Here is a 12,660-nt window from a genome sequence, read left to right as displayed (position 1 = left end):
GAATTTGCCCAGGTAAGCCAGATATTTCTTGGGTTTTTTTAAATTTAATTTTTAAAAAATTTTGTGGGGAGGGCCAGGGATTTAGTTCAATGGTGCTGGTGCCTGACTCACAAGCACAAGGACCTGAGTTTGATCCCTGGTACAAAGGGGTGGGGGTTGCTTTTTGAGACAAGGTCTCATTACTTAGTCCAGGCTGGCCTTGAACTCACAGTGTAACCCAGGCTGGTCTCAGACTCATGGTGATCCTCCTGCCTCAGCCTCCATGCTGGGATTATAGGCTTGTGCCACCACACCCAGTATATCTTGGGTTTTTGTTATCCTTTCCTTTTGTTTTTTTAAATAGGGTCTCAATGTGTAGCTCAGTTTGACCTTGAACTTGGTACTCAAGATCAACTAAAGAAATTGAACTCAAGATCCTGCTGCCTTCCAAATTCTGAGATTACAGGCATGTGCCACCATACCTGACCTCAGATATTTTGATAAGATATTCTGGCTGGATCCTCATAGATAGGTAGTAAAAGTGAAAATATTTTATAGTATCTTTATTAATAGGGCAATAAATTTCTTGAGGCTCTTTTAATAATTTTTTTATATATAGGTATATGACAATGCATTATTTGTGGTGCTGTCGTCTGTGACAGTTAAATTATGTGTTTAAAATGTATACTGCCGTGCTTAATATGTTTAAGAAGTGAAAACTATTTCTGGATGTATTGGTGTACCCCTGTAAACCCATCAGTTGGGAGTCTGATGCAGGATTCAAGGTCAGCTTGGTCTGGCTACATAGTGAGTTCCTGGCCAACCTGGATTATAGAATGATACCTTCTTTCCAAAAGAAAAAAAAAATGAAAACTAAATAAGTCATATTAATACATAAATAACAGATGCTGGTCATTTACTGTCCTAGAAATATGCTTTTTTTTAGTCTTTTACTCGTAAATATCATTCTGCAAAAATTCCAATCTAGAATAGCTTCTTAGTAAGTGGTAATGGGAACTCCAAGAGTAATAAAAAGGAACTGAAAAATAAATTAAGAATTGTTTTAAACCTTATTGTTTTCAAAGTTTAGAACTACCAGGAATTTAGCTTAGTGGTTCTGCTACCTGCTTCCCAAACACAAGGTCCCAAGTTTGATTCCCAGTACCAGAAAAAATAGTTTAGAACTAAGCCAGGTATGGTGATGCACACCTGTAATTCCAACACTCAGGAGGCTGAGGCAGGAGGATCACTTCAAATTTGAGACTAGCCTGAGCTATGTAGCAAGTGATCCTGTCTCCAAAAAAAAAAAAAAAAAAAAAGCTGGACATTGTAGTGTACACCGGTAATCCCAGCACTTGGGAGGCTAAGGCAGAAGGATTGCCACAAATGTAAGGCCAACCTGAGCCACATAGTGAGTTCAAGACTAGCCTGAACTACATAATGAGACCATATCTCAAAAATCAGTAAATAAATGTAGTGAACTATCTCCTGTTACAGTGTTAGAGGAGTGAGCTATAATTGGGGAATTAGTTTATTTCTATTATGAGGTAGAATGGTAGCATTCTATGTAAAGTAGGCCAAAACCAGAAGAGCTATAGCAACCCAAAAATAAATGATGTAGTGCCCAAATAATAAATGCCACCTACTGTCTCATCATCTGTCTCTATTCTGTTCTTACCATGTTATAAGACAGTTGGAGAAAAGTTACTTGTGTAAGTCTGCTTGCAGTATTAGCTAGAAGTATCAGGCCCAGCAGTGAATGTAGTGCATATTTTTTTTTGTTTTGCTCTGTTGGGTTTTTTGGGCATTGGGGTTTGAACTCAGAACCTTGAGCTTGCGAGGCAGGCATGACACCACTGAACTAAATCCCTAGCTAGCCCTCATAGTTCTTTGATTAAAAAAAAAGAATTAACTTTGTCCCTTGAGTAATTATATAGGTCCCAATTTGGGGAGCAGGAAAAAGGATTGTAAAGTTTTATTTTGAAATAGTAGTAGTTGAGACTGAAATATTCAGTGGAAAGTCAGTCATAGGTCAAAGGAATATATATCTGACAGTAGATATAATAACTGTCCCAGCATTCATTATGGGAAAGTCATAGTAACTGTTTCTCTTGGAGAGGAAAGTAGCTAAGGAATACAGAGTATACCTAATTTTAAAAACTAGAAGGAAAACAAGCCAACAAGTGAAATGGGAGGATAAATAATCAAGATAGTGTATTATTTTAGAAGTTACACAAAGTTTCAAAAAGGAAGGATAACAGTTGATACCGAATGCAGGAAAGACTAAAAGGAGAACTTCATATCTGGTGGAAAAACGATTATTAGCAAATATTTATAATAACACAATTTGAGAATTATATTTCAGCATATCAAGATAACCTTAAATTTTAAAGAACATTATCCAGCAGTTAAAAACTATTAATATCATAGATCAGTATGAGTAAGTATTGCATATTAAGTAGTGAAAATGAATAGAAATGATAAATTGGAGAACACAAAAGAAGCAAGCTTTTTTTTTTTTCTTCCAAGAGAACAGAAACCAGTTAATAGAAGATTGAAAACCTAAAGAAGCAAAAACTATAAAGAGCAGTATCCTTAGAATTTGGAAAGTAGGGCTGGGGATTTAGCTCAGTGGCACTGCTCCTGCCTCACAAACACAAGGTCCTGAGTTCTATCCCCAGTACCGAGGGAAAAAAAAGAAGAATTTGGAAATTTATCGATTTTTTGTGTGTTTTTTTTTTAAATCTAGTTCTCTTAACTTCTTTGAACTGTTAAATTCCCAAAGAGTATAAAATCCTACTGTCTTGTTTTTTTAGGTATAGAAAGTTAAATTACAAATCTTATATACGGGAAATGTACTAATAAAAATTTTAAGGAATAAACTATAAGTCATGAGAATCGAATCTGTCTTAAAAATTTTTAGAACTTAGCACCAAATAGAAAAGGTATGTGATAAATGGAGATCATCGTAGTGAGATAAAAGGAATAGCTTCTGAAATTTTGAGCCTTTTCCTTTTGTTTGTTTGTTGAGTACTAGAGATTAAATTCAGGACTTTGCACTTGCAAGGCAGGTGGTGGAACCACTGAACTAAATCCCTGGCTCCTTGAGCCTTTTCTTTTAAACCACAGTGAACAACAAAAGGTTAATAGCGAAGTGAAAATGCTGATTAAAATGTGGAAGTTGATGATCATATTAATATAACAATAATGACAGAAATAATGTTATTAATAGTTTGTGTTTTAAAATAACATTATATCTTATGAACTCTTCCATGAGAAAATGTATGGAAGTATCATGACGTCTTTCATCATTTACAGTACAATCTGTAATCATAAACCTTAAACTTTTGTGTTTTACAGTCTGTTGCCAGAATCGGCCAAACTGGGACAAAGTCTGTCTTCTCACAAAGTGGAAATAGTCGTGAGGTCACTCCAATTCTTGTTGCACAAACGCAAAGTTCTGGTCCACAAACAAGGTATTATTATGATGTCATCAGTTGGTATTGTTCTTCCTTTCTTGCTGTAAAATTTGATACTTCTTCAGTTTAAGCAAGTATTGATTCCAAAAGTTTAGAGTAACTGCTCTAAATTTTGAATATGTAAAATTTGAAAGTCCCTGAAAAGACTAGTGGAATTTTTAGTTGTCTCACAATGCAAATAAGATAATAGTCAAAATTGCCTTTTAATTTACTTTAATTGCCTCATGGGTTTGTTTAAAATAATCATTCTAAACATTCTTAAAAATTTTTTCTTGGCTGAACATGATGACGCATACCTTTAATCCTAGCACTCAGGAGGCTTAGACAGGAAGATCACCAAGAGTTCAAGGCTAGCCTGGACTACAAGACCCTGTCTCGAAAAAAAAAAAAAGATGATGATGATGATGATGAAGATAATAATTTTCTTCACATGACTTTTTCTGCAGATCAAATAGGTTTAATTCACCCCTCCCCCCAGCATGCAGTTCAATATCTAGACCATAAGATTAACCTTCAAATAAATCTTCAAATACAGAAATTTTAAGACAGTCTTAAACATGAAAACACAAATATGCACATACTCTTACTACCTAAAAGGCCTCAAGGCCGGGGATTTATCTCAGTGGTTCTGCCACCTGCTTTGCTTCAAGCACAAGGGCCTGAATTTGATCCTGAACCAAAAAAAAAAGTCTTTGGGCTGGGGATTTAGCTCTGGTTCCACCACCTGCCTCACAAGCACAGGTCCCAAGTTCAATCCCCGATACCAAAAAACAAAATTTAAAAGCCCTCAGTGTTCATAACGTGAGGGTGGAGTCATCTTGAGTGTCAACTTGCAAATAGTGTCTGCATGAGGTTGTTATAACAAAGAACTTGTAGCCTCCTACAGAGCAATATTACATAAGCTGAGTATGTGTTAATTCTAGAGAATATATAACTAAACAACTATACTGACTTTCTACAGTAAGTATCACCTATTAATTTTCAATTGGGACCGGGGATGTAGCTCGGTGGCTGTACCTGCCTTGCAAGTGCAAGGCCCTGAGTTTGATCCTGGTACCACAAAACAATAATAATAATAATTGTTTGTATTGTTGATTCCGTTTTATCTGCCAAATTGCCTGGATTTGTTGTCTTTTTTTCCCCCCATTACCAGTGATCAAACTTGACGTTGTTCTTGGCAACACTGAGCCACATCCCTGGCCCTCATTTTTTAAAGCTGCCGTGATACAGGTTGAACACCCCTAATACAAACATTTGAACTGCCCTGAAACCTGAAACTTTTTTTTTTTCAGTATTGGAGAATGAATTTAGGGCTTTATGCATGCTGGGCAAGTGCTTTTCCACTGACACCCCCAGCCCTTATTATTTTATTTTGAGACAGAATGTCTTAAATTTCTGAAGCTGGCCTCAAATTTGTGATTCTTCTGCCCCAGTCTTTTGAGTAGCTGGAAATACAGGCATGGGCTACTATGCCAACATGAGATCTGAAATTTTTTTGAATGCCAGCATAACAAAGTTTCAGGCTTTGGAAGTTTAGATTTCAAATTTTTTAATTAGGAATAATAGTGAACCATAAAGTCTATTATACAAATACTACAAAATCCAAATATCTGAAATCTCTGACTTCTGGTCCCGAGCCTTTTTTGGATAAAATACAGTCAACTTGTACAAAGAAGTGGGTGGTTTAAAACAACAGAATTTTTTTTCTCATTTTTCTTTGCTTTTTTTCTTTTTTCCTACACCTCATGTTGCAACAGTTTCTCACAATTTTTAAGCCCATACATTTGAAATCAAGGTGTTGGCAGGGCCAGGGTTCCTCCAGAGCTTTTGAGGGAAGATCCTTTCATGCCATTCTGAGCTTGTGACAGAATAATTCAGCACCTACTTCTCTCAGCTATCTTTATTGTGTGTCTCCATATCTGGATTTCTTTCTTTCCTTTTTTTTTTTGACTGAGTCTCACTATGTAGTTCAGGCTAACCTTAAACTCACTGAACAGCCCAGGCAGGCCTCCAATTTATGGCGAGATCTGAGATCCTCCTGCCTCAGTGCTGGGCTCAAACTTAAGATCCTCCTGCCATAGCCTCCTAGAATACTGGGATCACAGGTGTACATCATAATGCACAGCTGTATTGTTCCTTCAGATCCTTTTTATATTCATGTTCCTTTCTCCTTCTGGAACTCCAAGTATATTAAATTGCTTGAAGTTGTCCACACTTCCCTAGTATATACTATGTTCTTTTTTTAAGCCTTTTCCCTCGCTGTGATTGAGTGATTGACTGATTGATTTTGGTCCCGGGGATTGAACTCAGAACCTTGCACTTGGAGCCAGGTTCGGTGTCACTGAGCTAAATCCCCAGCCCTCTGTGTTTTATTTTTTATAATATTTATTTATTGCCATGAGTTCAAATTAATCTCTCTTCTTATAAATGGATTAATCCACAGACAAAACTAAAACCTTCATGATGGAATCATTTCCCAAAAAGCCCATCAGGTAGTAACCAAGCCTTCAACACACTGAGCATTTTGGGGAACATAAAAACAACCGTAACATCTGCTACTCTTACACATTGTTTTTCTTGTATTGTTTTGCTTTTTTGAATCTCTAGAAGGTTGATTTTTCATCTCTAAAAGATGGCTGTCTTCTTGTGCATGCTTCTACTTTTTTAAATGTATATAATATGTTGTTAGTTCTTTTAATGTTCTTGCCTACCAAGTCTGTTCCTGTGTGTGTGTTTTTTGTTGTTCTATTTCTTATTGATTGGTTTTTCTTTTCTAGTATAGGTTATATATTCCTGCTCGCTTATATGCTTAATATGTGTAGATTATATGCAAGTTATGATAAAATTTGCTGGATTTTTGTAGGGTTCCTCTCTTCTTTTAGGTATTTTTAAGTTGTTCTCTGGAATGCAGTTACTGGAAACAGCTTGATCCTTTCAAGTCTTGTTTTTACATTTTTTTAGGTAGTACAAAGCAGCCATTGGTCTAGAGTAAGTTTGCCCAACTATTGAGGCAATACCCATTGAGTGCTCTTGAAAATGGTCTGTTGAGTTGTGAGTTTTCTTCCCTCTGCCTATTGATAATGTAAGCTATTCCTAGCCAGGGGTGAGCTCCAGGAATTGATCTGCCTGTTCTTTTGAGTAGTTCTTTGCCTAGATTTGTATGGATTCTTTATAATAATATTCTGAAGCTAATACGTGGTCTGAGCAGACTCCACAGGTTAAGGTCATAGTTCCCCAATAAGAATGGTTTGAACTGAGGACAGGCACACTTGGCCATCCCCTTTCTAACTAACTCAATACATATTTGAGTGTTCCCAGTACCCCCTCATATTTAGTAATTTGGTAGAATAATTCACACAATCCAGGAATGTGCTATGTAACATTACAATTTTGTTCTAAAGGATACAGATAAATTAAGGGACCTGAGTAAGGTCTCTGGAGGATACCAAAACAGATTTTTGCATCTTTCACATGGAATCAGGACACATCATCCTTAAAATACATTAGTATGTTTGCTGTGATGTTCAGAGTTTTTATGGGGGTTTAATCCTAATGATTTAGGCCTGATTGATGTAATCATTGGGCACATGAATGAACTCAGTTATCAGCCATCTTGCCCTTCCTAGAAGAAGTCAGGCTGAAGTTACCTGTCTTAAAGCCCTCACTCTAATCACATGGTAGATCCTCCCAGCATGACTAGCCTCATCATTTTTTGCCCATAAATTATTGGCTAAAACTCATTTCTATCAACTTTCCAAGGTATTTTTTGTTAACTACCAGAACACATTTCAAAACCATAAAACAATGATTCAATTTGCATGAAATACCTATCTTTTCTTAATTACATTATTCTGCTTCAGTTTTCTGGTGCCTCAGACTTTGAGCATTTTTTGTTTCTTATATCAGGTAGAGCTGTACAGCTAACAGAACTCTAACAAAAATTTTAAGAAGAGTTTGTCTTCTGTAACCTTCCCACAGAACACTTAACATTTTTCTTTTGTATACTTCTACAAGATTGTTACCATCATGTAGTCTTCCTATAAATTGCACCATGCAATGTAATTCTTTCCACATCTTCACAAAACTTTTTTCTATAATTAGGTAATCATATTGACAAAATATAACTTTTGTAGTATAAATGCTACAATAATCGTTCCTACCAAACACAGATTATTGTACTTTTGAAAATGAATTTGGGCCAGGTGCAATGGCACACGCGTATAATGCTAGCACTCCAGAGGTTGAAGTAGGAGAATCTCCATGAGTATGAGGCCAGCCTGGGCTACGTAGTGAGTTCAGGGCCAGGCTGGACTACAAAGCAAGGCCCCATCTCAAAAAAAAAAACAAAATAAGGGCCGGGGATTTAGTTCAGAGGCACCACACCTGCCTCTCAAGTGCAAGGTCCTGAGTTTGATCCCTAGTACCAGGGGAAAAAAAAACAATTGATCAGCTGTGGTGACACATGCTTGTAATTCCAGCATGTGAAAAGTGGACTACACATAGTCAGGCCCTGTTTGAAAATAAAGAAAATGTTTGGTCAACTTGGTCTCAGTATCTTTTTTTCCCCACCCCTTGGTACTAGAGATTGAACTCAGGACCTTGCGCTTACAAGGCAGGCAGTGGAACCACTGAGCTGAATCCCCAGCCCTCAGATATCTTTTGAAAGGATTAAGAATACCGTTGGATATGCTTTATTGACTGGTCAGCATGTCTTTTATTTTTAGAAACTTTATCCCTGACTTAGGTAACTAGTAGATTCCCCATAAATTATTAACAGTTTAGTTTTAATGCTCGATTAGGTCATTTCAGGTTTGAAGTTTGCCTGCTAAGATTGGAATTTTTATATCTTAGGGTTTACCTTTTAAAGTAAAAATGTACCCAAGTGGCTTTAGAGTCCTGTAGTTCTAAGGAGAATAAACCTTTGATATTTGAATTTATAGGGAAATGATTTCTCCTTTTGGTCTAATGGTATTTATTTGTTGATCGGAACCTCTATTTGAATAATCCATGCCCAACTATCTTTTCTTTTTCTCTAACTTTGTGTAGTTACAAATGTGAATTGATTTATAAATGGATCGTATATTGATCCATCATATTTTTATGGATTAAGTTCAAATGACTACCACGTATGGTGGCACACGCCTGTAATCCCAGCACTCAGGGAGCTGAGGCAGGAGGATCACTGTGAGTTCGAGACCAGCCTGGGCTACATAGTGAGTTCCACGTCAGTCTCAACTACATAGTGAGACCCTGTCTCAAAAAACCAAAAAAAAAAAAAAAAAAGTTCAAATGACTAGTTTCATTTAGAGTGAAGATCTATGCTATGCTATACCATTTTTAAAGTACTTACATGCTGAATGCTTTTTTCTCCCCCGGTCTGAGGGATAGAACCCAAGGAAATTTTACACTTTTTTTTTTTTACACTTTTTATTTTTATGTTGAGACAGAGTCTTGCTAAGTTGTCCACATTGGCTTTGAACTTATTATTCTCTTACCTCAGCCTAAGTAGTTGGGATTACAGATGTATACCACAGAACCCAGCTTTGAATGTATATTTTTTCATATGGTTGAGCTGAGAAAAATGGCCATAAACTGAGTAAAAAATAAATGTATTCTTTTGTAATTTCTCTTAGTACAACACCTCAGGTATTGAGTCCCACTATCACATCGCCCCCAAATGCACTGCCTCGAAGAAGTTCCCGACTTTTTACCAGTGACAGTTCTACAACTAAGGTAACTGAAAAATTTCTGAATGTCACACTTACTTTATGCTTCCTCGGTTAAATTGCCTGTTCATTGAGTATTTCATCTCTAATAACTATATATAGAGACTATTTAGAATTTTTTAAATAATTTTTAAAAGAAGGTTCTGTATAATTTTTGTTTATTTTCTTAGTTCTTTGGTAAATATCACATAACATTTTTGAAATGACAAAACTATATGTAGTAAAGCATATAAATAGTTATTTAGAGAGAAGGTGGGAGAGAATATGGATATTAAAACATGCCACAAAGGATTTCTATGGAGTAGCAGAATAGTCCAAAGGGTACATGTGATGGTTAATTACACAGATCTGTTCATGTGATACGATTACAGAGAACTGTACACACATATGCTAAAGAGTTCATATAAAAACTGAATTCTAAAGGGCTGGAATTTCACTCAGTGGCACTGTGCCTACCTCGCAAGTGCAAGGTCCTGAGTTTGATCCCTAGTACTGCAAAAAAGATAAAACAAAAAATATAAATCTAAATGAGGTCTGGAGTTCAGTTCATAGTATTACATTTCAGTTTTCTGGATATGGTGCTATGTTATGATTACATCACATGCTATTAATGTAGAAAGAATAAGTGGAAATTCTGTTTTCTTGCCATCTTGTGAATTATTTTGTAAATTTAAAATAGAGGGCTTCATTATGCCTATATTAAATTTTCCTGATCCATTGCGAGATATGATGGATGATTATTATGACATATCTAGATCATCAGTATCATGATTTATCATTTTACAATTAATATTGTACATTTTTTCATTTTAAAATCATAAGTGTAAAGAGCAATACTTAATGCAGACTCACCCACTATTGGTTAATGCATCTTGTGTTCAGAATTGTTGCATTTAAAATCAAATGAGGGGCCAGAGATTTATCTCAGTGGCACCACACCTGGCGACATATCTAGATCATCAGTATCATGATTTATCATTTTACAATTAATATTGTACATTTTTTCATTTTAAAATCATAAGTGTAAAGAGCAATACTTAATGCAGACTCACCCACTATTGGTTAATGCATCTTGTGTTCAGAATTGTTGCATTTAAAATCAAATGAGGGGCCAGAGATTTATCTCAGTGGCACCACACCTGGCTTGCAAACACAAGGTCCTAAGTTCAATGGCTGGTACCAAAAAAAAAAAAAAATTAAATTAAATGAATTTGAAGACCTTTGTTTTTATAAAATTTCTTTTGAGAAAAATACAAATTAATCAACATTGAACATTTATATCTACTTTTGTGAAATTGGGGTACTGGGGCCAGGGCCAGAAAGTGCAGAAGGTGATGATGCAGCCCATCAATCTCATCTTCAGATACTTGCAAAATAGATCCCGAATTCAGGTGTGGCTCTATGAACAAGAGAATATGTGGATAGAGGGCTGTATTATTGGCTTTGATGAGTACATGAATCTTGTATTAGATGATGCAGAAGAAATGCGTTCTAAAACAAAGTCAAGAAAACAACTGGGTCGGATCATGCTTTATTACTCTGCTACAAAGTGTCTCCAACTAGAAATAATCGATGAATTCTGAAGACAGCAGTGAAGTGAGGTGGCAATGATGATATGTGAAAAATGCAGCTGTTTAAGTGATTTGCCCTGGGAGTATTTGTAAAACATTTTTTTATATTGATTTGATTGCCCTTATGTTATTAACTGCACTGGCAATAAAGATTGTATGATTGTTTTTATTAAAAAATGACATTGTTTCTTTCTGTTCAGTGTTAAAAAATTATATTTAATAGTTGACAAAGGATTGAGGGAGAAGTTTAAAATATATGAGTGTAACAAGTGTGGAATTTTATTACCTTTTACAGGAAAATAGCAAAAAATTAAAAATGAAGTTTCCACCTAAAATCCCAAATAGAAAAACAAAAAGTAAAACTAACAAAGGAGGAATAACTCAACCTAACATAAATGATAGCCTGGAAATTACAAAATTGGACTCTTCCATCATTTCAGAAGGGAAAATATCCACAATCACGCCTCAGATCCAGGCTTTTAATCTACAAAAAGCAGCAGCAGGTCTGTTTTAAATGCTTAATATCATCTTTGTATTTTATTTTTATGATTTTATTATGTACTTAAATACATTGTTTAAAGTTCATTACATTGCCTTCATCGTTTTCTAGCTAGATGTTAGAATTTTTAATGGATAAGTTGGAGTTAGCCTTTCTAGAAAATTGCTTTTTTTGTTTTTCTCCTTTGGTTAATATATTGTTTTCTCCTAGAAGGTTTGATGAGCCTTCTTCGTGAAATGGGCAAAGGTTATTTAGCTTTGTGTTCATACAACTGCAAAGAAGCTATAAATATTTTGAGCCACCTACCTTCTCACCACTACAACACTGGTTGGGTATTGTGCCAAATTGGAAGAGCCTATTTTGAACTTTCAGAATATATGCAAGTAAGTATAGAAAATTCTTATGCCATTCTAGAAATAACTTAAATTTAATTAAAAGGCTTATGTTTCAGAAGGCTAGATCTAAAAGGTCAATGGTTATTATATAATGCTCATACAATAATTTTCTCAGTATTTGTAATTAATAAATAAAATTCTTTCATTAAGATGAATAATTTAAGCCAGGAATGGTGGCACACACCTGTAATCCCAGCACTCAGGAGGCTGACGCAGGAAGATTGCTGTGAGTTTGAGACCAGCCTGGGCTACATAGTGAGTTCCAGGTCAGTCTCAACTACATAGTGAGACGCTGTCTGTCTCAAAACAAAAATAAAAAATAAAAATAAAAAAAGGAGAGAGATGAATAATTTAAATTTTCTGTGCTTTTTTTGAAATAGATTTATAGAGAGCAAAGTCAACAATACAGTCTTAAGTGGAATACCTTATATCTTAGTGAGTTGGATCTGAAAATAATGTATTTACCATGTAATAAATATTTATAATCTAAATTATTTCTACAATATACATGGGGTAAAGGTGTAACTCAGTGATAGAGTGCTTGCCTGGCATGTGTGAAGCTCTGGTTTCAATTCCTAGCACCTCAAAAAAACAGCTTACATTCTATAATATACAAAATAACTTACTGAAATGGAGTTTTGGACTTAAAGTGTCTTATAGATTTGAATGTTATGAAGAAAATTGTATTTAATTGAGAATATAATATCCTTATCAAAAGGCTGTATACTTTTGTTTGTTTGTTTTTGTTTTCATTTTGGTACCAGTGATTGAACTTGGACCCTTGTGCTTGTGAGGCAGGCAGTAGAACCACTGAGCCACATCCCTGGCCCTGTACGTTTAATTTTAATTAGAAGTGTTGCTTTATCTGTTTATATGAGGAAAGGATGATTAACCTAAAGTCAAAGAAAATTCTAATTTCCAACTTAAATTACCTACTTAAATTACCTTCCCAAAGCATTTTCTCACTACCATTGTCTACTTAAAAAAAAAAAAAAAAAAAAAAAGCTCTCT

At 35.3% G+C, this 12,660-nt stretch overlaps 1 protein-coding gene and 1 pseudogene across 1 annotated transcript in view; both read left to right on the top strand.

Annotated features, from left to right (window-relative positions):
- Nucleotides 1-12,660, top strand: part of Cdc27 (cell division cycle 27) — a 68,524-nt gene that overhangs the window by 35,427 nt on the left and 20,437 nt on the right. Inside the window, exons 9-12 of the mRNA XM_019209483.2 lie at nt 3,340-3,455; nt 9,092-9,191; nt 11,051-11,258; nt 11,465-11,637. Coding sequence (XP_019065028.1) covers nt 3,340-3,455; nt 9,092-9,191; nt 11,051-11,258; nt 11,465-11,637 — 597 coding nt within the window. The remainder of the gene's footprint in view (nt 1-3,339; nt 3,456-9,091; nt 9,192-11,050; nt 11,259-11,464; nt 11,638-12,660) is intronic.
- LOC109118470 lies at nt 10,486-10,747 on the top strand (annotated as a pseudogene).

This window comes from Fukomys damarensis, unplaced genomic scaffold, assembly GCF_012274545.1.
Source record: "Fukomys damarensis isolate Sample0158 unplaced genomic scaffold, DMR_v1.0_HiC HiC_scaffold_23, whole genome shotgun sequence".
Taxonomy (NCBI): domain Eukaryota; kingdom Metazoa; phylum Chordata; class Mammalia; order Rodentia; family Bathyergidae; genus Fukomys; species Fukomys damarensis.
Note: the sequence above shows the minus strand (reverse complement) of the source record. Positions and strands in the feature narration are given on the sequence as shown.